We start from the raw sequence: 27840 nt of genomic DNA, 5'->3' as shown, positions 1-27840 counted from the left end.
AGTCTCTTTGTAAGTCTCTCAGGACTTCCTTTATGAATCTGGGTGCTCCTGTATTGGGTGCATATATATTTAAGATAGTTAGCTCTTCCTGATGAATTGATCCTTTTACCATTATGTAATGGCCTTCTTTGTCTCTTTTGATCTTTGATGGTTTAAAGTCTGTTTTATCAGAGACTAGGATTGCAACCCCTGCTTTTTTTTGTTTTCCATTTGCTTGGTAGATCTTCCTCCATCCCTTTATTTTGAGCCTATGTGTGTCTCTGCGTGTGAGATGGGTCTTCTGAATACAGCAAACTGATGAGTCTTGACTCTTTATCCAATTTTCCAGTCTGTGTCTTTTAATTGGACCATTTAGTCCATTTACATTTAAGGTTAATATTGTTATGTGTGAACTTGATCCTGTCATTATGATATTAGCTGGTTATTTGGCTCACTAGTTGGTGCAGTTTCTTCCTAGCATCGATGGACTTTACATTTTGACATGTTTTTTGCAATGGCTGGTACCTGTTTTTCCTTTACATGTTTGGTGCTTCCTTCAGGATCTCTTATAAGGCAGGCCTGGTGGTGACAAAATCTCTAAGCATTTGCTTGTCTGTAAAGGATTTCATTTTTCCTTCACTTATGAAACATAGTTTGGCTGGATATGAAATTGTGGGTTGAAAATTCTTTTCTTTAAGAATGTTGAATACTGGCCCCCACTCTCTTCTGGCTTGTAGAGTTTCTGCCGAGAGATCTGCTGTTAGTCTGATGGGCTTCCCTTTGTGTGTAACCCGACCTTTCTCTCTGGCTGCCCTTAACATTTTTTCCTTCATTTCAACTTTGGTGAATCTGACAATTATGTGTCTTGGAGTTGCTCTTCTCGAGGAGTATCTTTGTGGCATTCTCTGTATATCCTGAATTTGAATGTTGGCCTGACTTACGAGGTTGGGGAAGTTCTCCTGGATGATATCCTGAAGAGTGTTTTCCAATTTGGTTCTATTTTCCCCGTCACTTTCAGGCACCCCAATCAGATGTAGATTTGGTATTTTCACATAATCCCATACTTCTTGGAGACTTTGTTCATTTCTTTTTACTTTTTTCTCTACACTTCTCTTCTCACTTCATTTCATTCATTTGAGTTTCAATCGCTGATACTCTTTCTTCCAGTTGATCGAGTTGGTTACTGAAGCTTGTGCATTTGTCACGTAGTTCTCGTGTTACGGTTTAATCTCTATCAGTTCTTTTAAGGACTTCTCTACTTTGGTTATTTTAATTAGCCATTTGTCAAATCTGTTTTCAAGGTTTTTAGTTTCTTTGCGCTGGTTGCATAGTTCCTCCTTTAGCTCTGAGAAGTTTGATGGACTGAAGACTTCTTCTCTCAACTCTTCAAAGTGATTCTCCGGCCAACTTTGTTCCGTTGCTGGCAATGAGCTGCGTTCCTTTGGATGGGGAGATGCACTCTGATTTTTTGAATTTCCAGCTTTTCTGCCCTGCTTTTTCCCCATCTTTGTGGTTTTATCTGCCTTTGGGCTTTGATAATGGTGATGTACTGATGGGGTTTTGGTGTGGGTGTCCTTTCTTTTTGTTAGTTTTCTTTTTAACCATCAGGACCCTCAGCTGTAGGTCTGTTGAAGTTTGCTTGAGGTCCACTCCAGACCCTGTTTGCCTGGGTATCAGCAGCAGAGGCTGCAGAAGATAGAATGTTGCTGAACAGCAGATGTTGCTGTCTGATTCTTGCTCTGGAAGCTTCGTCTCCGTGTGAGGTGTTAGGTGTCAGTCTGCACCTAGTGGGGGATGTCTCCCAGTTAGGCTACTCGGGGGTCAGGGACCCACTTGAGCAGGCAATCTGTCTGTTCTCAGATCTCAACCTCCATGCTAGGAGATCCACTGCTCTCTTCAATGCTGTCAGACAGGGTCATTTACCTCTGCCGAGGTTTCTGCTGCTTTTTGTTTAGCTCTGCCATGTCGCCAGAGGAGGAGTCTACAGAGGCAGTCAGGCCTCCTTGAGCTGTGGTGGGCTCCAGCCAATTCAAACTTCCTGGCGGCTTTGTTTACCTACTTAAGCCTCAGCAATGGCGGGTGCCCCTCCTCCAGCCTTGCTGCCACCTTGCAGGTAGATCTCAGACTGCTGTGCTAGCAATGAGGGTGGCTCCATGGGCGTGGGACCCTCTAGGCCAGGTGTGGGATATAATTTCCTGGTGTGCCATTTGCTAAGACCATTGGTAAAGCGCAGTATTAGGGTGGAAGTTACCCGATTTTCCAGTTGTTGTGTGTCTCACTTTCCTTTGGCTAGGAAAAGGAATTCCCTTCCCCCTTGCACTTCCCAGGTGAGGCAATGCCTCGCCCTGCTGCAGCTCTCACTGGTCGGGCTGCACCCGCAGACCAGCGCCAACTGTCTGACACGCCCCAGCAAGATGAACTCGGTACCTCAGTTGAAAATGCAGAAATCATCCGTCTTCTGTGTCACTCACGCTGGGAGCTGGAGGCTGGAGCTGTTCGTATTCAGCCATCTTGGGCACGCCCTCCCAACATTGCTTTTAATGGCAAAAACTGCAATTACATTTGCACTAACCTAAATATTATACAAATTGACAGAGGATTGGGTAAAAGAAGGCAGAGCTGTTAGACATATAAATCTGAAGACACAAAGCTGAAGAGTAGGTTGGAATGCAAGTACTGAGAGCCTTGGAGGAAAATAAGAAATTTAATGATGCTTGTAGAGGAAAGCTGTTGGCACACTAAAAGTAAGGGAGTGTTCTAAGAATCAGAGCTGTGCATTAAAAGTCAGGTGGAAAAATGCATGGGAAGTTAGGAGGATGTTCTACTCGTGTTCTGGGCAAGAGGCAATGAGACCCAGAACAAAAGCTGGAGAGAGATAGTTTAGTCAGAAAAGTTACACCATTTGCCATCTGTTTGAATATGAAGAGTGTAGATGAAGGAACTATCACAGAATACCTACTAATTCAGTACGGCGTGCTTGACACAGTGGTGATTTATCACTCGCATAGATAAACTAGAAACAGAAAGTGTCAGAGTTGAGCAAGACCCAGGACACTTCAATTTTTTCGAGGTTCCCAGCATACTATAAACTAAATACTGAAACAGACCCTTCCATTCCTCTTGAGCTCATGCTTTTGCTCTTACATCATTGGCTCTCAAATGGTTCTTCATTGCTACTCTTCCCATGGGAACAATAAAAAAGCATCAAGGGAAAGGTAGGATGATTGTTCATTGTTAAGCCTCTGAAAACGAGATAAGCTGCATTAGAAAGCGTGGTATGCGGAATAACATCAATTTTTGATGTGTTCTATTTGGAAATACATTGCTTAAGGTAGTATAAAATGTATGGGAGCCAGTGGACCATCTATTCTGTCCTTGTTCCATGTGAAATAAGAAATAGGAGCATCTAGAATTCCTTATAAACTGAAAGAAGATAACAGTGAATATTTGATAATGCCTTGTATTATTTATGAGTGAATTCTTTTTCTCTATTTTTGTTTAAAGAGGATGATTTCCCTTCTGATTTACTATGCTTCACATGCATTAGCTTTAATGGAACTTGTAACTATTACTGGATTCTGTGTTCTGCTTTGAATATTAAAACAAATCCGCTCGTCTTAACAGCTTCATAATAAATAATAAAGACACCTTCTTCAGCAATGCTACTCGAAGCAGAATAGTCTATCACATGCTGGAGCGCACCAAATATGAAAATGGAATATCAAAAGTGGGTAAGAACATTAAATAATAACAGAGTGGAACTTGCTGTTACTGTTTATATCCAGAATTACTGTTTTTTTTTTAACAACTGAAGCTTTGCTTTAATTTATTAAATAGATGTGTATAGCATATTGAACACAAACTCTATAGACTTTCGAATTTTCAGCCTTTTAATAAAACAAACTTTTTTGAGGGTGTTTGGTCATAGATATCAAAATGTGAAATGTGCAAACACTTTGAAACAGAAATATTATTTCTTGAAAGTTATACCCCTCAAATAATCAGACTTTTGAATGATAACATATACAGAAATGTGTTCATCATGGGCTTGTTTGTAATAGAATTATCAGGAAATACCCACATGTCCATGCTTAGGGACTGAAAAATAAGTTAGACTGTGTCCATGTTAATACGTTCATTAACAGTTATGTGACATTTATTTACTCTTATTTTAGCATAAAAATTTCAAGTATCTGTTATACAAAGTACATGACATAAGCCCTATACTCAGGGAGATTGTAAATTGGTTATGAGTTCGTTATTTATGAACTCCAAAAGATATCCACAAACTATACATCTCATATAATTTCATTTCTTAAACCTATGTACATAAAAAGACAAAAACCCTAGAAGAATATGTAAGAAACTTTTTAGAGGTTACCTGTGGAAGGTGAAATAATAGCTAATTTTAATTTTTGATATTTCTTTGTTGTTTAAATGTTTAGCAGTATAGTACAACATGTATAATACAAAAGAAACTTGAGAATGTTTCACTTAGAAAAAGTAAATAAAATTGCAAAATTTACATAGAGCTGAGCAGAAAGCAGCAGGTAACAAACAAGATATACTTTTAATTATAAAGGTGACAAATAAAAGATGCTTGAAGGGATCAAATGTTAGTCACATCTTAAAAGCCTTGAAAATACAAAGTTGGTAGCCAGCAAAAACTTGTACCAGTCTCTACTGATTTTATTAAAACTGAGTACTATATGAGTAAAATACACAATGTTTCAAGACAGCCACTTTTTAAAGAAAAACCTTCAGACTCTGTTGTTCTTCTGATTAATAATTTACTTATTACTGAGCATTCAAAACAGTTAACTCACATGCCTAAACTTCACCAAAACTAAAGAAATAAATTTAGTAAGTAATTTAAGGCACTAAAAATAGGCTGGGTACGGTGGCTTAAGCCTGTAATCCCAGCACTTTGGAAGGCCGAGATGGGTGGATCACCTGAGGTCAGGAGTTCAAGACCAGCCTGGCCAACATGGTGAAACCTCGTCTCTACTAAAAATACAAAAATTAGCCAGGCGCAATGGTAGGTGACTGTAATTCCAGCTAGTAGGGAGACTGAGGCAAGAGAATCACTTGAACCCGGGAGGTGGAGGTTGCAGTGAGCCGAGATCACACCATTGCACTCCAGCCTGGGCAACAGAGTAAGACCCTGTCTCAAAAAAGAAAAAAAAAAAAAGGAACTAAAAATAATGAAATCCAGAATATAAATTGAAAATGTGTCTAAATGTTAGTACTATACTCTTTTGTATTCTTTTAAAATAATTATGAAATTATAAATAATGATAAGGGCATCGTTCCCTTTGTAGTAAATACAGAATAATTAAAATTATTCCTAACTGCAATTCTCACTTATACATTTTTAAGTTTATATATATGTGTATATATTTATGTTTGTGTGTATGTGTGTGTATATATATGTACATATAAATTAGATGTTTTAGCATTTATAATTTTCAGATTTTAAAAAAATTACCATTATGAATATTTTCTCAAGCCCTTAATTACTCTTTGAAAACATTATTATAAAAAGCTGTACAATATTCCATAATAAAATTCATCAAATCACTGTTATTTACTAAGTACCTATTATGATTGATTGTACTATAAAAATTAAATGATTTATCAGTTTTGGATATGTAATTATTTCTAATTCTTTACTGATATAAATAATATTGCAACAATAGTTGCTCACTCGGTATCGGTTCTTACCAGGAATATATGAGAGTGTCCATGTCGCTCTACCCTCATTGAGAGGGAGGAGATTTTAATAAGTGTCTCATATTGCTATTTGTGTCTTTTTGGTTTGATATTATAAAATTAAATATTTCTCAATACCAATATCATTTTGAGGTCTTTTGTTTTGTTTTGTTTTGTTTTGGTAGGGGACAGGGATGGGGTGGGATATAGAATTTGTCTTCTTTCTTGACCAAACTTTGTTATTTGGAGAAAAACAAAAAGTTGCTTCTGGGTCACATGATCCTAAATAAGTGGGTTAAATGCCCAATATTTTATGATATGGTAAAGTAAAACCATGTGACAACTTGCAAATCTTCATTTACTAATATCATAAGGACATAACTAGACGCAGTATCAGTTTCTTTCACAATCGCACTGTCCTCATAGGTGATGTGGCTATGGAAGTCATTTGGGTTATCTTAAACTTTTTAATTAATTCATTGTCCCCTGTATATTTGTGTTGCTTCAGAGGAAATGCTTCATTGAAGCTAACTCAAGAACTGTCCTTTTCTTCTCTTTGCAGGTATCCGTAAACTTATAAACAATGGCTCATACATAGCAGCGTTTCCACCACATGAGGTAATCTTGAAATACAGTTTCCACTTTATAAACAAGGTTTTCATGCTCAATGTTTCGTCCTGTTGTTTTCATTTGAGTCTAGCTGTCCACTCCCAGGAAGATTCAGTCTGCAAGTAGCCATGGGCCTTCTGTCTCCCCATGGTAATTTTGCGACTGTACACTGGCTCCTCTGCCTCAAAGCCTGTCTGCGATTTGCCCCATACTGGGAATCCCAGCCTTAGCGGAAACACTCCTGGACACTATAGCTGCTGCCTTCTGCTCCAGTATAGAGTTCCAAGCATGATCCGACTTGGGATCCGCACTATTCCAAATAGAGAAGTTTCCTGGTTTGTGCCTACTACTTTGGGATACTTCAAAATCTAAAGTCCCACCACAAAAACCTATAGCCAACTGCCTACTCAATTATTTGCCAGATGATTACCTCCCTACAAGTTTTAAATAGAAATGCCTGCTCTAAGCTGCAGTGGGCCCTGTCCACTGTAAATGATATCTGAGCCAACTTTTATTTCCTGACCTCTTTCTTTAAGGCAATTTCACGTTTTAAGGTAAGAGTGGGGTCTTTACAGGTTTCACTTCTGAACTTTCAAAGGCTATCACATTTCTATTTATAAATTTATGACTGAGGACTTCAGTACATAATACAAGGCTGAGGAATTTGCAGTCTGGTATGACCAATAGTAGATAAAATGTATTGAGTGCTTGCTATTGGCAGTGACGTAAATGTTTTATACGGATTGTCTCATTTAATCCTTGCAGCAGCCCTTTGAGATATACGATAATATTAGCTCTGTTTTTTATATAGGTAATTGAGGTACGGAAAGGTTAGATATCAAAGGCACAGTTTTGAGCACCAGAAGCCAATCTCCAATGTTTATATTCATTATGGTATACATACTTATAGTCAGAATAGAAATAATAACAGGAAATATGTTTGTGTATTTGATGTGCCAGGCCTCGTACATGTATTTTCCCATTATTCTGAACATAACCCTGGAGGGGTACATTTTATTATTCTTATTTTACAGCTGAAGAAACAAAGCTTAGAGAAATTAAACACTATATCAAATAGCACATAATAAACGGTAAAGTGTTCAGAATGGCAAACTTAAGGCCCAAGGAGAACCTCTGTAGCAAAGAAGGTTTAATTTGTTCTCTATTTAGGTAATTTTCTCTACATAATTAGGCTGCATTCTGAAAGTTCATTTGACAGTTTTTTATGTGAAATTTGGGACTTTTATAAATAAGTTATAAGTAATTATCATCTCCCCACTTGTGTTTGTAATTTGGATGAAATATTAATATATGGAATAAATACATGAAAAGAATGGAAAACAATGTTGTTGAAATACAAGAAAGTAAATTAGAAGGTCCATAAAATGGGCTCAGGAATTTTCTGTTGATTTTAAATGCTACTACTTGAGGTAAGGAAAATAAGGCTTATTAGGAGGAAAATGGAGTCAATGGCATTGACTGTAATTTGATTAAGGATAGTTCACAATTCTAGGCTTCCTTTTTTCTTTTTCCTTAATGCAGGAGACAAGTGCCAATCTCTTATTTTTACCTGTAGTTGAGGTTTGTTTTTTACTTACAAAAAGGACAGTGGCTAGAGGGAAGAAGAAGAAATGTCTTGTGGAGTTTGGTATGAAAAGGCAAAATAAAGGGAACGAGAGAAATACACACACACAAGAATTCGTCCAAGATATTGATAGAATTTATAATCCTATGAATGATGAATAGTGGAAAGAGAGAAAATGTGTGTAGGTCAGAGGGGGCCAATCATGGGGTGGCAGAGACCACTGAGTGTACACAATACTTCAGAAAGGTGTGAAAGTACGTGAGTGAGCAAGAGGAATCACTTTGGTCAGTTTTCTCTTGCAGCCCACTGCATGTCACTATCAAGCCAGAATGATGTAGCTGATTGAGGTTATAGAGCAGAGTTAAGAAAAAGATACCCTACATATTCTAAAGTTTAGCATCTGAAACCCAAAAAGCCTTTTAATTTTTGGGCTTTAAACACCTTGAGCTAGCTTAGGGAAGACAATTTGGGGCCTGCACTTAAATGGTACTTCATTTCTTCCCAAATTAATGTGTCTATTTCATCAGGGAGCCAGGAGTGGCATCCACATGTCTCTCATGGCAACCTTGAGGCACCTGTGAGCCATGACTCTTGGTGTCTTCTTTCCTTATAGGAGCTCACCGTCCTGGTTGTCAAGGAATATTCTGATGAGCTTTGCACTTTTCAAGAGTCACAATGTATCAAATGCATAAAATAACTCACATTAATTGTATACTTTCCATGTGCCAGGCACTTTATAGGTACTAAGTTGACTCTTGTAAAACCCCTCTATACTGGGTAATATTATTATTACTTCTGTCATCTAGGTGAGAAAACTGAGGCATAACTCCACTTGCTTTAAATTTTTGTCAAACTTTCATAAAGATAGAGCCATACATTGGAGTGAGGAGAAAGACTGTCACATCTTGTATCTCACATTTTAGTTCACCACATATATTGTCCTCTTTTTATATAATAAAAGCAGAGAAGTTCAAGCTTTAGGGAACACTCTTCTCTATAAGGCATATTATATAATCTGCAGTTCCAAAATTGCGACACACATGACAGATTTTTGAAAGAGCATATAAAGAATTGAAAAAAAATCCTTCAATTTTTGGAATATCTTATCAGAAATAAATTTTAAAGATACTGCCACTTTAAAAATCTGACTAGCCGGCTTCATTCCTGGGTTGCAAGGCTGGTTCAACATATGCAAATCAATAAACGTAATCCATCATATAAACGGAACCAATGACAAAAACCACATGATTAACTCAATAGATGCAGAAAAGTCCTTCGATAAAATTCAACACCCCATCATGCTAACAACTCTCAGTAAACTAGGTATTGATGAAACATGGTCACAAAAGCCAAAATTGAAAAATGGGATCTAATGGAACTAAAGAGTTTCTGCACAGCAAAAGAAACTATCATCAGAGTGAACAGGCAACATACAGAATGAGTGAAAATTTTTGCAGTCTATCCATATGGGCTAATATCCAGAATCTACAAGGAACTTAAAACAAATTTATAAGAAAAAAAAAAAAAAAAGAAACTCCATCAAAAAGTGGGCAAAAGATACAAACAGACACTTCTCAAAAGAAGACATTTATGGGGCCAACAAACATATGAAAAAAAACTCATCATCACTGGTCATTAGAGAAATGCAAATCAAAACCACAGTGAGGTGCCATTTCATGGCAGTTAGAATGGTGATCATTAAAAAACCAGGAAACAACAGATGCTGGAGAGGATGTGGAGAAACAGGAATGCCTTTACATTGTTGGTGGGAGTGTAAATTAGTTCAACCATTGTGGAAGACAGTGTGGCGATCCTTCAAGGATCTAGAACCAGAAATATCATTTGACCCAGCAATCCTATTACTGGGTATATACCCAAAGGATTATAAATCATTCTACTATAAAGACACATGCACACATACATTTATTGCAGCAATATTCACCATAGCAAAGACTTGGCACCAGTCCAAGTACCCATCAATGATAGACTGGATAAAGACAATGTGACACATATACACCATGGAATACTATGCAGCCATAAAAAAGGATGAGTTCATGTTCTTTGCAGGGACATGGATGAAGCTAGTAACCATCATTCTCAGCAAACTAACACAGGAATAGAAAACCAAACACCCTATGTTCTCACTCATAACTGGGAATTGAACAATGAGAACACATGGACACAGGGAGGGGAACATCACACACTGGGGCCTGTTGGGGAGTGGGGAGCTAGGGGAGGGATAGCATTAGGAGAAATACCTAGTGCAGATGATGGGTTGAAGGGTGCAGCAAACCACCATGATGTGTATACCTATGTAACAAACCTGCACGTTCTGCACATGTATCCCAGAACTTAAATTATAATTAAAAAAAAGAGAGAAAAAAAAATCTGACTAGCACTGGTGGCTGAGGCGTCTTATATATTTTGAATGAACACTTACTGTCTTCCTCAGCTTGTAAAAATGGAAGAAACATTTCCTGGTATTGCATCACTTCTTAAACAAAATAATGCCCTTAAATTCTGAACTACAGATTATCACAATTTCTCTCAGTGATGGTGAAGATATTGTGTTTATTAAAAGACCTTAAATTCCAAACAGTAAAGCCTAGCACCTACTTTACTTTAAGCTAATGGGTTCCATTGTACTTTTTAACTAATTTAATAGAAGATTTTTAAAGTAACTGTCAGACTATTTTTAATGAAAGATATGTAAAGGCATCTATCACATCATTTCAGCGATGGGCTTAATTTATCATTTCTGAAGCTTTCAATAAGTTTTTAAATTATTCTGTGAGGGAAAATACAGTTTTCATTCAGTTCAAATTTCACTAAAAAATAGATCCAAATGTATCTTACTTTATCTGTTGCAGGGAGCCTACAAAAGTAGCCAGCCGATTAAAACCCATGGACCTCAGAATAACAGACATCTATTATATGAGCGCTGGGCACGCTGGGGAATGTGGTATAAGCATCAGCCTCTGGATTTAATCAGGTATTGCAAGTGGAACAATAATGAAAAGCAAAGTATGCTGTTTGGTTGTCATTGTCTAAGACTTGGAATTTGCAGTCTACAAAAAAAGCAACCGCTATAAGGTTTTTCACTAAAAGAGTCTCACTGTAGGTAATTGGTTATACAGGGGATGGGAGAGCTGAGAAATCAAACAGGCTTTGCAAGGTGTCTAAGGGATTAGCAACAGCAAAAAATTACTAACCCCTTAAGGGTGGAGAGAAATTGGAATAAACATATATTATCAGAGCCCAATACTTATGTACCATTGCTAGGGCTTCCAGTAGAGAGGTGAAAGTGACGGGGAGGGTGGAGCCATGGAGGGGGCATAGAGAGGGAAAATGGTCCTGGCTTATCGCTTCCTTCTACCTTTGAGTGATCAACTCACCAGAAGTAACACCTCCTGACTCAACTTAACCAGAAGTAATTTAGAGTAAAACCTGACTAAAATGTCCAAATCAAAAAAAAAGAAAGCAAGCAAGCCAGAAAGTGGATCTAAGAGCAAAGAGAAAAATGACTAACACGTGTTTCACATGTTTGTATATATTTATTTTTCACTAAAGATCTACTCTACTTCAGGATGCATATTCTAGTAAGTAACTGCCTTCAACTTGAATTAGTCTTGAAATATTGTTGTATTCATGATTTATATCATTTATGTTGATGGAGGATAATTTGTTTTTTATTTTTGGAAATCATGAAATCTGTATTAACAAGATCTTAAGTCTGTGGTTAACTATAAATATTTATAGAATGAAAGAAAAGGACCATTTATATTATTATATATGTTAATATTTTAAGCTGTTTATGAAATATAAACATCAAGAATAAATCACAGCTGAATCAGTCAGTGCCCCCAGCATAAAACAGGTGGACAAGGAAAGGGGTACTTGTAGAGAATTTAATAAAAGAACTATATACAGAAGCATAAGCCAGAGTCAAGGGAAAGAGTGACAGATGAGGAAGCTCCCAGGGACTAGCACAGCTGGAAGTTGCTATCAAACCTAGATCTTGAAGGGACAGGGGGAGAAAATATTTGGCAGAACCAGTCAAAATTTATACCCAAAATTTGACCTTAGGAAGAAAGCAGCCATGGCCAAACCATGGCCCAAGAAAGAGGAAACCAGGATGATAAACCCCATCTCTTTTATATTGCCCTCTGATCTCCTGCTAGCACATTCAGTCAGTCAACAAGCCCATCAGGAAGCCAGAAGAAAATGGGAAGGAACAAAGCTTATAGAGTGCATAGAGGTAGACCCCTTAGTGCCTATAATGAAAGGAAAAAAAGTAGAATGCAGATCTGGAGATACAGAGGATAAACATCCACCACCAAACGCTTTTAATTTCAAACATTAAGTATTCGGGCATATTCAGAACCAAGATGTTTTATTTTTTAGTTTGATGACCACAAGAAATTCTCAGATTTTATTTTATGCAGACGGGAGAATTATTTTAGATATTGTGAACCCAGTGAAATGTGCTTGTTCACAAAGCTATATCTATTAGGAATTAAAATGAAGTTAGGATTTGCAAGCATGCATTCTAGTGTCAATAATTACATTTACTTAGCTTATTTCACTTAAGATAATGTCCTCCAGTCTTATCCATGTTATTGCGAATGACAGGATCTTCTCCTTTTTAAGGTTAAGTAGTTTTTCATTGTGTATATATACCATATTTTCTTTATAAGCCACCGAAATACAAATACTACATAATCTCATGTATGGGTAGAATCTAAAAAAGTTGAACTCATAGAAGCAGAGAGTAGAATAGTAGTTACCAAAGGCTGGGGTGGGGAGAAGGCAGAAGTTGGGGAGAAGTTGGTCAAAGGATACAAAAATGAATTTAGATAGGAAGAATAAGTTCCAGAGATCTGTTGTACAACATGGTGACTATAGTTAATAATAATGTATTTTATGGTTGAAAATTGCTGAGTACATTTTAAATGTTCTTACTATATAGTAAGAATAAATATGTGAGGTAATGTGTATGTTAATTAGCTTCATTTAGTCCTTCAAAACTATATGCATATTTCAAAATATCATGCATGCAATATATATATACAATTTTTGTTGACAAAAAATAAACAGAAAGTATAAGTTCTCATCTATAGAAGACATTACTCTTGCTTCTTCAGATAATTCCAGCAAGCAGCCTTTATTTTCAGTAAATAGGTTTATTCAGCCACTATTACCACTTCTTTGGTTGTTGACATAGGAGGATATTTTTTCTTAAAAAAATTATATTTCTGTCTTTAATTGGCTAAGGGAAGGAGTGTGTGGTGTAATACTCACCCAAGAGAAAGTTTATAAAAGAGTATAGAGGGCAGTTGAACATGTTTTTACCCCTTAGGAACTTAACTTGTGTTACCAAAATTTAGATGGTAATGAGGCAAACATTGATAGTAAACTATTTATGCATAGCATTTTCTACAAGGCCCATTTTTCTACAACCAGCAGAAAAATTATCTTAAGATTTGTGACTACTTATTTTGAGTAAGTTGTTCTTAAAACCACACACTTTTGAGGGCATGCATCTCTTACTGTGTTGCTTCCTATCTGTAGTGAGAGAAAGAGGGTGTTCAAAGTTGAATTTCTTTATACTCTTTGGTTATGGATAATGGAGACTCATAGGCACAGCCTGTATTGTCTCATGCTGAATAAAGTAGTTCCTTAGGATGGAAAGTCAGATACAGGCAATTCCTTTTTTATATAAATAACCATTTCTGGACATGTGTCCATGGTTTTTCCCATTTTAAAAATAAATTTAAACGTTTTATAGCTAAGTCCTATTTTAGTTGCAATCTGTTTTTCCATGAAAAATATTTGAAACTACAAAGAGCACATATTCAAAATCATCAGTTATAAAATTTGTGTAGCAAAATTCTTGTATGGCAATTTAAAAAAATATTTCACAATAGGCATTGGAGGCATTTGTATTTAAAAACAATGTCACTAAAGGAAACAATTCTAAAAGCATAGATTTCCACATTGTTTCATTTTATGATAGAAATTATTTCAGCAGTGGAATTGTATCATTGAATGAAATATGACACAGGGCAGAAATATTAAAAAAAAAAAAAGATAAAAAGAGAGCTGTGGTTGTGTGATGGGTAGTTACCCAATAGCAGCCCCCACTTCCTCCGTCTTCCTCCTTGCTCTGTTTGGAACACAGGAATCATAGAAGATTGTGAGTACCAGCGCTCTAAGGCAAGGACATTTTTTCATTAGCCTCTTTTACATGGCACCAGCTCCTTCTTCTGACACAGATCTGAAATCTACTTTTACTTAGGTGACTATACTTCACCAAATAATATTGTTGCTTCTCTTAATCTTTAACAATGTGTAATTTAAAATATCTATCTATATCATACTGATATAGATGATACTGTCTATATCCACTGATTTGTCTGTGCAGTCCTCTGTCATCAAAATTATAAAGGTCTTCTACTGTGTTAGTAACATGTGCTAAAAACTTTGCTCCACCCCACAGAGGAACACTTGTTCAAGCAAACAATTTTTTTTTCAATACCTGTTAATATAATAAGTTTCCATCTCAAAGTAGAATGTTATTATTGTATAAGAAGTGAATTTTCTATTGATCTGTGTTTCCTAGGAGAGAAAAATAAAATGGAAAAATACGGAGAAGTGATGCTTGACGGATGATTATTCCAGGTCTACACGCAGTAGAATATGCAAAAGATTTAATTGGCACAACACAGAGAATGAAGCAGAAAGAGAATAGTTTTCAGAAAGAGAAGCCTTGTTAAGGAAATATGACAAGAGAATTTTCTTCTTAACAAGAATCACTGCTCCGTGCAATATTCCCAAATCAACTTTGAAGTGCCCATCTTTGTTGCAGGAACAAAACTGTGTGTGTTAAGTAACCGTCTTTAGAAGATGGAGACCAAACAGTGGTAAAGAAGTCAGGAAATTATCATTTTTAACCAGGCCTTTAATACCGACAGTGGGTTAGGTGAAGAAAGAGCAACTGAGTAGTTATTAGAACTGCGTTATTTCTCTGCCATTTCAATTTAAATGATATTCATCAGCTAGAGGGGAATTAAATGCATTAACTCTCTTAGCGTCCTTCAGTACTTCCTGTGATGGTTATTAGTGAAGCAACACACAGGTCTACCTTTCAGCAGCTTACAATCGTATAGGGAGGAAAAGGAATGGAAGAATGGCCGGTAATTGCCATACATTTTTGTAAGTTTAGGGACAGCATTAACCAGGGTAAGTCCTGCGTGCTTTGGAAACTGCAGAGTTGAGCTTTGTTGAGGAAGATGTGACATAATGGTGCACATTGTGTCTAGCCTAAGGGTGTCTGGTGAAGGGTGCAGATGAAGAGGGAAATCTAACCTGCTCTCTCAGCACCCACCTAGAGGGGACACCTTTTTCCAATTTTCATGAAAGCTATATGGTTTAGAGCAGCTCTGTGATGTGAAAAATGAAAAGGGATGCTAGTAGGAAGATGGAGAAAAGCAAGGTTTATGAGCCATGTTGAGAAGTATGGCATATACATAAAGACATGTGACAGAATTGCCCCTATATTGAAAAGGTTTAAAAATAAACAATATTGCCATTATTGGATTAATTAACAAGCAGGAATATTAGATACTGTAGATGGAGCTGAGGAGGAACCGAGTGTAGCCTCAAGTTTCCGTCTGAAATTCTGACTAGGTGTGGCATCAATAGTTGTAATATTGCTTATATTGCCTTAACTCAGTCTAAGGATTTGCTTTCTCATGCAGGCTATACTTTGGTGAGAAGATTGGACTATACTTTGCTTGGCTGGGATGGTATACTGGAATGTTGATTCCTGCAGCAATTGTTGGTTTGTGCGTTTTCTTCTATGGATTATTTACAATGAATAAAAGTCAAGTAAGGTAGGCTATTAAGAGACCTATTAAAAATATTTGGCCTGTCTTCTGAGTGGGCAAAAGTTTAACGATAATGCTGACTATAAAAAACAAATGGTTGATGATACTACAATTTAATTTATTTGCTATTTCTGTTTCTTGGTGTTTTTTGTTTTTTTTTTTGTTTTTTGTTTTTTTTTGGTAGGAAAGGAACACTATTACAAAATGTCATTTTAATACTTTTATATGCAAACTATCTTGAGTAATTTCCAAGAATGTTTACGTAAAATTCTTCTTTCCAGTATATACCACATAATTCAAAAATTTGATAGTTTTGTGTGATTTATATTTGCATAGTATTTGTTAGTCTAGAAGGCCCTCTCGATGTATTCATTCAAATCATTATAATAGCTATAATTTATAATTTCAATTTATAATTTACAAAGTCCTTCCAAATACCTTGTTTCATTTGCTATAACCTTCACTACCACCCTTGGAGATGCATAGATCTTTTTGCACATGAGGGAACCTAATAGACTTAAAGATGTCTAAACAAAACAATTATACCACATAAATTCTGCTCTAAGCAACCTCCTCTACTCTCCTGAGTACATGACAGATCATAACATACTTTCTACTTTATTATTACTCTCTGGAGGAACAAATATTTATAAATTTTATTTAGCATACACTTAAGATATGGAGATTGTAGTGAAATCAGGTTTGACAAAAGTCAAACATATATCAAAATAGTGATGCTTCTATTAAAGTTGAAGTGACTTGAGATTTGGAAATAGGAACAGTACATTATTATTCAGCAAGGACGAGAGTCACCCTAACATTAAATAATCTTAACAGCATTTTCTATTTCAATCACAAGTATATTATCAACTTTAACTTCGTAAGGTAAAATTCAAAATCTGAAAAATATCTCTCCCCCTTCTTTCAGAGCTCAACACGTTCTTCTCTTTTGATCCATCTTTTAACCATGGCCTTGCTACCAGATACTGAACGTGACAGTTAATGTTAAGATTATATTCTTCATGAGATCATAAAAATTAATTTCCCTGAATTTTCCTTAATATAATATGTATATGTATGTATATGTACAGCAATTATGCTTAAAAATGAAACAGCTTTATTGTCCGATAATTAAATCCTATTCAGTAATCAAATTGCTTGATTTGATATCTCAAAGTCCCCTTGTTCTTCATGAATGCCGAAAGCTAAATAACATGAAAACAAAGAAACACCTACTGCTCAAACCCATTTCATCTAGCCATGGGTTAATTTCAGGGTTTTGCAAACTCATTACCATCCTGCAAGGTAGCATCTTCCTGAACAAACTTCTGCCCACTGGAAACATCCATCCTCCTTTTGGGCATTTGCCCATATTCTGTTGTATCAGTAACATCTGGGGCTCCGAAGAAAGGTTGTGGTTTAGAGTTACAGTGAATTGGAAAAAAAAGTAAACCATTTTAAAATGTTTTAAAATATGGAAAATGATTCTTCAAGTTGGTCTTGTGGAGAACATATTAACAAAATGTTAGCATATGATATAGACTTCTCAGCTCCACCACTACAAAGCTGAAAATGAACAAAGAGGAATGAAGGGAATAGATTTGCTGTTTCTATTGATTTATATACCAATGGAGTAAATTAGGCTCTTTTTGTATGAGATAATTATTCTTTAACCTTTAGTACAAGGAGTGTTCTAAAAGGCATTAGCAAACTCTTTTCTTCAGTGCTGTATGGTATTATATTACTCCCACTTCTGTCACACTATAATTAAGATCCTGTCAGACTTTCTATTCTAAACCAAGATAAGCAGCACTGAATATCTTGACTGAAAATTTGGGGACTGAAATTTTCCATTCAAGGTGTCAGACATGGTTGAGTTGTAGGTGTTATCATGGTGGGTGGGGGAAGGAGAGCAATCTTTTATTTTGTGTTGACTTATGTTAGTATAATTTTATTAAGCTCTTTTTTACTTGTTGCAGGGTAGAAAAACGTTCCAAAGCTGCAGATGTGGCTCTATTGATTATGTTTCTACCAATTAGGTCCAACTAAATTAAGATCATGTTTCTTAATTGCCTTACACTTAATTATAGAAGTATATAACAATCAGGTTTTAGATGACTGTATATACATACGTGTATATATTTACATGTATACACTGGTCTTACATGGTGAAATATGGCCATATCTGTGCCTGGGAAAAGATACAGGAATTTGAAAATGAACAGGCACAGATACGTGTGGCCTGGTTTTTAGGCCCTAGGTTTCAGGAACCAGGAAACAGACCTGAAGCCCCAACTGTCTGGTCTGTTCTTGCCTTTTCAGCATCAGAACTCACCAAGAAATGAATGTGGTTCTCAATATTGACCAGATTTTTAAGAGTCTTTGCTTCTTAGAGGATTTCCGAGCCCTCTCTTGACGCTGTGCTTAGCAATAAGTTTCTTTCATTTATCAAGTGCCTGCAATGTGTAAAGTACATTGTAAATATTTTTAATCTAATATCCCAGTTAGATATCCTCATATAAGATGAATAAATTGATCCCCTAAAAAAAAGTGACTTGGTCAGGGACTATATCTAGTAAGTGGTCAACTAAGTTTCAAACGTATTTCTGATTTTTAAAATTGTCAATAGTATTAACAACTATAGGATTATGATTAATATATAATTAATTACAGAAATAAATTAATACCATCATTAATGTTTTATTAATTTATATTCAATTATCAATTGATTATTAATAAGTGTTTATTGGTGATGAGAACACAGTGTGAGATCTAGCCTCTTAATAAATTTTTAAGTGCACAAGACAGTATTATTGACCACAGGCACAATGTCATACAGAAGTTCTCTGGAATTTATTCATCTTATATAACTGAAACTTTTTGTCCATTTTACCCTCCCTTCCCTCCTTCCCCTAGCCAATGGCAACCACCATTTTAACTCTGTTTTTTGTAAGTTTGACTATTTTATATACCTCATATAAGTTGAATTATTCAGTATTGGTTATTCTGTGATTGGCTTAATTCACTTAGCATAATTTCTTCTAGGTTTATCCATGTTATCACATATGGCAGGATTTCCTTCTTTTCTAAGACCAAATAATATTCCATTATACATATATACCACATTCTCTTTCTTCATTCATCAGTCAATAAACATTTGGGTTGTTTCCATATCTTGGATATTTTTAATAATTCTGAAATAAATGTGGGAGTGCAGACAGCTCTTCCAGATCATGATTTCATTTCTTTTGGATATGTATCCAGAAGTGGGATTGCTGAATCATATGGTAGTTCTATTTTTGATTTTTTGAGAAACCTCCCTACTGTTTTTCATAGCAGTGGACCATTTTAGATTTCTACCAGCAGTGTGCAGGATTACAATTTCCCCACATTCTCACCAATACTTACTTTTTTTTTGTTTTTTTTTAAGGAATAGTAGCAATCCTAACAGGTGTGAGGTGATTTTTTTATTGTAGTTTTGATTTGCATTTCTCTGATGATTATGTATGATTTTAAAAGCAATGATCTATCCATGATGCCCTACTGGTTTTCCTTAAACCTAGTTTCACACTTTTCTCAAAAAAAGTGTACCATAAAGCAAATATTTTATCTTCCATTCTTTATCATGTTAGCTGGATTATAAGGAAGCATGAGGACCCTCAAGTGAGTGGGTCCAAACATCCACCCCAATATGGAAAATTTCTCTCTACTTTTATCTTTAATTGGTAGTAACGATGATTTCTTTGGAATCACACTTGATGTGTATATGTAGCAATAAATACAAAACAAAAGAAAACCACAGTTTGAGTGATTGTTTAGATTGTCAAGCACTGCAGAAGAAATTAAGAAACACTCATGATGGGAACTCTCCCTTCCTCTAGTGGTTAAGCAAAGTCAAAGAAACTTGTGATACTCTTAAATATTTTAGACTAAAAAATGTCAAAAGTTGTGTGATGTTTTTTGTGTATCATGTATCAAGTTGAGCTTTGAGTGACTTTCAGAAAATGAATGTAATGATTCTACAGTAAAAAGATTCTGGAATTCTAGACTTGGTGCTTCAATAAATCTGAGCTTTTGATTGACCCCATTTGGAAATTGAGAAAGATTATGTCGTATAAACAAACTTCAATACCTTTTTAGTATAAGATTCTAAAGCAGGACAAATTGTATCATTTGTGAAACAATGAATTATGTTAAAAAGCTCATTTCAATTTTTTTTTTTCACGAAGTGTGTTAATAGTTCTTATTCCTACAAATTACTGGTATTGACACAAGAGGAGATACAGTCTTCTCTTTCTTTTTGGTTTTTAATATGTATATTTTACCTGCTTTCTCCTACCTTCTGTAGACATCCTGATTACTAGTAAGATGATGAGTGTGAAAGTAGAAGAGCTATAGTATATGTAAGACCCATTTCATCATTGTGATCATTAATAAATTATTACTTGATAGAAAAGTTCCCTTAAACTATGAAGCAAACTTTATCTCTCTTTTAGATATAGTTGATGGAGAACTGGATCTACAATCAGAAAACTTAAGCTTGGGGTCCTTGAGGTACCTCTAGCTAGCTCTATAACCTTGAGCAAGTTCCTTAAATTGAACATTGTTTTTCTCTTTTTACTGGAGATAATTGCCGTTACCCGAGATTGGAGTAAAGACTAAACAATTTGACAAACATAAATTCATCTTGCCCACTGTAAAGCATTATGTCACTATGTGGTATTATTACTTAACTATTGATCCCCACTTTGGCTTGAGATTATATACCTCCCATACTTGAAATACACATTGAAATGCATTCTTTTTTTTTAGTTCAAGTACAAATGTGTAAAAACAAGAAATCTTGCTGTAAACATTGCTAATTAAACTTGAGTTAAGGGTTGAATCCAGACACATTTTCTAAAGCCTTTAAATTCCTCTCAACATTTCTAGAGAAGATTTAAAGACAGTTAATTCAGGGGATACTAAATGGGAAAGGGCCATATATGAGAGGAAAGCGCATAAAGCGTCCTGCAAATAAGTTGCTGAGAACTGTGAGTCTTTGAGGCTTTTCGGAAATGGTTACTGATGTGTTAGCGCTATCACAAAGTCATCTAAAATATATGCTGAGATTGTTTTAAAGGCAGTGGACATAAAACTGAAGAGATGCGTCATAAAGTTACATTCTAATAGAGAACATATTTATATAAATATAAACTATGGCATGTCATTGTGACAGTGTATGTCAAGACGATGCAAAAGACCCCAATAAACAAACATAAAAAAGCAACTATTTTAATCTCCGATGAACATTCTGCACCAACAATACGTACTGCAGTGGGTGTTATAAATTGTATGATCACCAGACTTGAGAAATCCAAATAGGTTTGATTCCAGCTCAGCCACTTCCAAGCCTGGGAGTTTGGCTAAAACTCCATTGGAGTTATATATACCTCACAAGATTATCCTGAGTGCCATGAAATCATGTATAAAAGTGTCATTGTAGACAGAGTTTCACCAGATATCACACAAGTGTAAAATATGGCCTGTTATCATTATAATTATCTTGACAACATTTTCTAAAATTAAAGAAGCAAACCAAAACTTTCGCATCACAAATACTCTGAAGTGTTTGAGTTGGAGTCACACCACAGTGCCCACCACTCCCCACTATTACCATTGCTTCTCCTTTTCCTCTCTGCCTTGCTGCTTCCAACAGGATTTGCTGCAGGGGCGAAGTGAATTTCTAGTCACAGTTTCATGCTATGTTTTAATGGGGTTTTTTTCTTTTTTTTTCTCAAGCCAAGAAATTTGTAAAGCCACTGAAGTCTTTATGTGCCCTCTCTGTGACAAGAACTGCTCCCTGCAGAGACTCAACGACAGCTGTATCTATGCCAAGGTGAGTGTGGACCCTCGCATTCTCCTTCCTGAGCGGTACTGAGAAGCAGGCAGTAAGAAGTCCTCCAGTCAAAGTTAAGTGTTCTCAAGAGTTTCAACCATCATAAGTGCCATTGACAACTGAATAAAATGTCAGTCTGTTGTAATTACAAAGCAAGTATACTTTTATTTGAACATTTTTGTCTCCCTTGGTTTTTATAACTGATTTTTGCCACTGTAGATAAACATAAACTTCCACATGTAATTATATCTAGCTTCTTTTTAAGAAACAGTTACTTCTATTGCTGTTTACTAAATTTGTATGTTACATGAAAACTTACGAAGTTAAAATACTTCTATTGGTACAGAGAAAATGAAATAACATTCAAAAAATCCCAAAATTGCTGCCTATTAGAATTACCTGAAGGGCTTTTAAAACTCCTGAAACTCAGATCAACCCCAGAGCAATTAAATCAGAACCTTTGGGATTGGAACATAGCTATCAGTATATTTCAGATTTTCCTGGGTGATTTCAGTGTTCCTCCAAGTTTAAGAAACACTGAATTCTACATTATTATTTTTGTTTGTAAAACAGTTTTATAGAAGTATAATTAACATGTAATGAAATATACCTATTTATAGTGTATGAGTTGATACATTTTGTTATATGCGTGCACCTGTGAAACCATTAGCATAATCAAGATAATGAACACATCATCTCCAACATTTTCTTCGCGCCCTTTTAATCTCTGCCTCCCTGACCTTCCCCTGTGCTCTAGCAGCCGACTGCTTTGTATCGTTATAGATACATTTGTATTTTCTAGATTCTTGTGTAAATCGAATCATGTATTTATGTATTTTCTTCTGACTTCTTTCACACAGCGTATTTATTGAGATTCATTCATAATGTAGCATTTATCAATAGATCATTTTTATTGCTGAACATTATTCCATAATATCTATACCGTTTATTTCTTTACCGATTATCAAAATTTTTGATTGTTTCAAATTGTTACCTATTTTAAACAAGTTTTCTATTAATATCCATCTACAAGCCCTTGTATGGACAAATGCTATCATTTCTCTTGGGTAAATATCTAGGAGTAGACTGGTTAGATCACATGGTAGGTATATGGTTAGCCTATGAAAACCCTGCTAAGCAAAACCTTTCCTATGTGTTTATACCTTTTACATACCCACCCATGGTATATGAGAATTCCAGTTTTCTGTGTAGTCACCGAGCCTCATTGTGGTCAATCTTTATGAATTTTAACAATTCTAAAGCTCTTTCTGTGTATGCTACCCAAGTCACTATGCATAATGAGGGTTTCAGTGGCTGATGGGACCAGGCACTATTCCTGACTCCAGTCTCTCAAATGGCACTTTCCTTAACAGATGGTTTCCTTGCATACATGCTCATGGGTACTGCCTAGGTTGTTCTTCTCTACACCCTGAGAACTCTTTAAGGCAGTAATCTGAGTAGTAATAAAGTGAACGTTGTTCGTTTTCTGTCTCTCATTGCCCTTTGTTGCCTGATGTCTACCATCTTGTAATCTGTTGTTTTATACATTTTGTGCGTTTTGGGGGTGTTTCCAGCATAGGGATAAAATCAATCCTTCTTACTCCATCATTTCCAGAAGTGGAGATCTCCATACAATTAACTTTGACAAGGCTGGGTGCAAAATCCAAAGCCACTCAATGTCCTTACTACAAGAACATAACTTAGTAAAATTAAAGTCTGTTTTGTTTATACTTTAATTTCAGAATAAATGTTTAGTTTTTCATTCTTTTAAATGTTCCATAAAGATGATAGGGACTTAGAAACATGGTTATCTTGTTTGGAGGCAGCATTTTCTCATCACTTTTTGCTAGAACCAAGTGTGTTAAGAGTTGTTATATGTATATACATATGTCTCTCTCCTAGCCTATGTATTTTAGACATATAACAGCCTAGAAACGCCAAAAATATACAGATACTTCTTCTTTCACTTGGACATATCTAATAACACACACTGGCATTATTTTAACACTGAAGACAAGAAATATCCACATATGGCAGAGTGATAAAGTGAGGAAGCCGTCCAAGGAAACACTACATCTAGGGTGCTTTTGTCATTGTGCAGTAAATACATCTCTTCTTTTCTCAACAGAGAAAGGTACATTTAAGGACAGGGATGACTCACAAAGAATTCACTTAATAACTTGTATAAGGAAAGTGGAAAAGTTAGCTTGCAAAGGAGAATATTGCCTCGTGGAAGAATGTAAGAAATACAACCCACTAGGATGAAATGTCTTTTATTTGTTCCTCTAAGATAAAATGTAGCTACTTGTTTTATACCTTAAAAATAAGAGTTCCTCTTCCCTTACTGGATGGAAATCAACAATCTATTTTACTATAAATTTTCATATTTAAATATCTCATAATTTTTCGATGGGTAGAATCAGATATAAGGGAGCAGATTTTTGCCAAAGGTACAAGCCACCAAATCTAGGATCATCTAGAAGCAAAATCACCTGGACACGTGATCTAGGGAGTTCTCAATTCAGTTCCTTACAGAATCCATTACTGCTTGTGACAAATAAAAGGAAATCAAATTTTCCATATTATATTGAAAAGGACGTGTGTACATGTAATTTCCCCTTTATAATTTCAGTGATATGTCTGCCTGAAAATAACTGGTCCTATCATATGATAAATATTAATATTTAAGTACATTAATGTTTCCTTTCATGACTACTTTTATTTTAGTACTTAAAAGAATTGGAATTAGGATATTTTTGCAATTAAGTAATTTCGTGATATTTTCACTGACACTATGTTGTCAAACCCTATAATGCTAGGAATTCTCATCTAAGGTAAAATAATTAGCTAGAAGGTCCTAAGCTGTTTTTCATATAATTAAAAAATGACCCAACCCCTTGAACTTAAGTCTTATTCAGAGTAATTTTCTTAAAGAAAAACTTGTTTAACATTTACTCAATACCCAGTGTGAACCTCAGGCTGTATACTGATTTGAGGTTACAACAGAAGCAGAAGAGAAGCTGTTCTTTTCAAGAAACTTCATTGAAAAGAAAAAGAGTGTGTATAAGACTATACATCCGATCATCTAGAACATTTGTGATAAAGCAGGTTTCTGGACCCCACTTCCTGAAATTTAGAATCAACTGGTCAAGGGTGAGGCCTAAAACTCTCTATGTTAACAAGCTCCTCAGGTGACTCTAATTTCTAGGACCAAATTTTTAAAAGATACGTGGAGAATAGTCTGATCAATACCTATTTTTTATGTAGCTTCTGCTCAGGTCCAGCAAATGAAATGGTTATTCAGGTTTCACCCTACCCAAGAGTTAAGGAATGAGGAAGTGAAAGGGCATGACCTCCAGCTTCAATTCTGACTCCCTGCCCTCCAAGTCTCCAGTAATAGCTCTGCGTACATGGTTGAATCTGCCAAGGAGTCACCTTGTTCTCCTTATCCTGGAGGGACTTTAGTGGGATATAAGTGGCATTTTTCAGAGCCTTATGTTTTTCTGAACCTATAAGGCAATTTTAGAGCAAGACCCAGCAGGTATAATGCAGAAAACATAGACTTTCAGCTTCCAGCCTAATAAGAAAGCTATCTCTTTAACAGTACCCACATTTTTTTATTTGTAGCCACACTCAGCTCTTCAAGAGAAATCAGGTGTCAAAGAAATTGGACAATGTGTACTTAAATCAAGCTTTGAAGCTAAGTTTATGACCTTCTTTATATGTTATGCCTAGTCACATTAACAGTGTTGAACATAACGCTTGCCATGGGCCCTCCATTCATAAAGGCAAGCTGTTTTTCTAATAGAATAATTCCATGTATTACATATGTAATTATATATGGAGGACAAGATTCTTTTTGCTTTTAGAAAAATCTTCTATGCCGCTTATGGAATTTTCTCAATATTTTAGTTGGGGTTTCTTCAATGTAATAAGTGTTCTTATCCTATTAGACAGAACGCTACTTATCACTTAATTCTCCTGTCAGTCACCCGTGATCTAAACTTGAGCCATTTCACAATAAGCTTGACTCTTCCTTCGCTCTTTTTCCCATTTTCATTCAGCAGCTCATATGTCAGCACCCTAAATAAAGCCCTTAACACCTCAAGCTATAACCACCGACTTCAAGAGCTGTTCTTGTTGTCTCTATGATCTCCCATATCATAATACATCCCATGTGTAATAGCTTGGTAAATCTAACACATGATTAAACATGGTTGTACTCTTCCTTAGAGCAAGTTCTGAAGTCTTCTCTAATGCTCCTTCTAGCTTTATCTCTCATTAGATGTATGTAATCCCACATTACAAGAATATTACATGTACTCCAACTTGATCTCATGAAGGTGTTTCTAAACTGTTAATGTTTAAATTTATTGACTTAAAATGCCTGAAAGATTTGTTAGCAAACCCAGTAAGAAAAAAATTGAGAAGCACTTTAAAGGAAAATACTACACAAACCATGACAAGTTCATGCAACACAATTGTTACTAAGGATGGTTTTTTATTTGCCACTTTTCTAAAAGCATGGCTATTTCTAGAGCAGGGGAGAGCCATTATTTCTTGGTGACCTTTAAATCCCCACAGTCTGTTCTAACACTCTTAAGAGACTGTTTCCTGTATGATGTTGGTTTACAAAGGAAAACAGACAGCTGTTCAGCAGTTCAGCAGCCTCAGGTGTCTCTGTTGGACGTCTTGAGAAAAAAAAAATTCTTGATTCCCTGCTGGGTATAATTTTATGAGCTCTGTGGGATAATTTCTTTATGATCCTTTTCTCTCCTGATATAAAAGTACACTGATGATTGTTTTGAAAACCAATTTTGATATTCTTTTTTAGAAATACCATGCCTTAACCAACAATGAATTTTAGAGGCATATGGGACATTTTGCACCTATCCACCAACCTTCAAAGGGAGCACTTCTTTTCTATGATGATATTATCAATAATGCCACATTATAGAAAAATACGTTTTATGATGACTTGCTTTACGTATATTTTTCAGTGTGTTCCAGATGTTACAACTGAAATATACATTACTGTTATTTTAATGCTCTCATTGAGCACCCTCTGGATGTCAGATTGAGCAAGGACACCATTCCATTCCAACTTTCCTTATAATACTGTACTTTAGCCCATGATTGTCCTTACCCTCCTGTGAGGACAATGCCCCTATTTTCTCTATAGTTTCTATGGAATTTTTGTGCTGGCCGAACATTTTTTGCCTTCACTGTGTTAGTTTAATTTCTCTCACTAAGTTACATATATACTGAGGGCATTATGCAAATGCAAACAAGCAAAGGTAAATTGAATTTATACTTTATTAAAATCAAACAATACTTACAAGCCTTAAAATTTGATTCAATAACATTATAAAACTATGCATCCTTCTTTATGAAGTTTCAGTTATCTGATTATAAAACACTTTGTTTCATGAGTATCCAGTGATTTATGAAACTTTTGAAACAAATTAAGATGGGATATATTACATCTTATAGCCATTATTGGACCCATCCTACATTTTGAAAGACTAAGAGAATAGAGTTAGCTATTGGAAATGCTGGCTCACTGGAAGAATCCTGCATTTTCCAACTTCCCCACTCCTAAACATTTTGCTAACAGGAATTGCAACTAGGAATGCCTCAACTGAAAAACTAATTTCATACAACTTTCATTGTAGTTTGACAATCTGTGACCCACAAATACTTCCATAGGATGGTAGAATTTTTTATAATTAGAAATGATGGTGGGGTATAAAGGGAATCAAGAGAGGAGAGAAGAGGGCTAATATTGTTTCTTTACCTCTCCCCATGAGAAAAATCGTGTGAAATTGATGCAGGACCCATGAAAGGATTTCATATATAACATTTCCATACTATAAAAGAATATGATTCTATTTGAGAAAAAATCATAGTACCTGAGTGCAAACAGTATTCACTGGATTATTATAATCAATTTGCATGACTAATATTTCTGTTTGTTTTCTCCTCAGGTGACATATTTGTTTGATAATGGAGGGACAGTCTTCTTTGCTATTTTTATGGCAATATGGGGTAAGTACTTTCTACATTACTTTCCATCCCTTATTTTCTGAAGCTGTTTCTGTGTTTCTACACACACACACATGCGCGTGCACACACACACACACACACACACCATGAATCAGTTCAAAAATAAAGCCTCTAGGTTGGTA

The 27840-nt window shown here is 35.6% G+C and overlaps 1 protein-coding gene across 8 annotated transcripts in view; it reads left to right on the top strand.

Moving 5' to 3' along the window:
• ANO3 (anoctamin 3) overlaps window positions 1-27840 on the top strand; it is a 476116-nt gene that overhangs the window by 345008 nt on the left and 103268 nt on the right. For 4 of the 8 annotated variants that reach the window (XM_015434966.4, XM_005578367.5, XM_005578368.5 and 1 more), the window contains 6 exons: window positions 3604-3710; window positions 6254-6309; window positions 10756-10877; window positions 15646-15780; window positions 21556-21652; window positions 27640-27700. In XM_015434966.4, the coding sequence (XP_015290452.3) occupies window positions 3604-3710; window positions 6254-6309; window positions 10756-10877; window positions 15646-15780; window positions 21556-21652; window positions 27640-27700 (578 nt within the window). The remainder of the gene's footprint in view (window positions 1-3603; window positions 3711-6253; window positions 6310-10755; window positions 10878-15645; window positions 15781-21555; window positions 21653-27639; window positions 27701-27840) is intronic. The other 4 variants (XM_074012595.1, XM_074012596.1, XM_074012597.1 and 1 more) reach the window with 1 other exon arrangement.

The sequence above is a fragment of the Macaca fascicularis genome, chromosome 14 (assembly GCF_037993035.2).
Source record: "Macaca fascicularis isolate 582-1 chromosome 14, T2T-MFA8v1.1".
Lineage (NCBI taxonomy): Eukaryota > Metazoa > Chordata > Mammalia > Primates > Cercopithecidae > Macaca > Macaca fascicularis.
The sequence above is the reverse complement of the archived record's forward strand: the minus strand, read 5'-3'. Positions and strand labels throughout refer to the sequence as shown.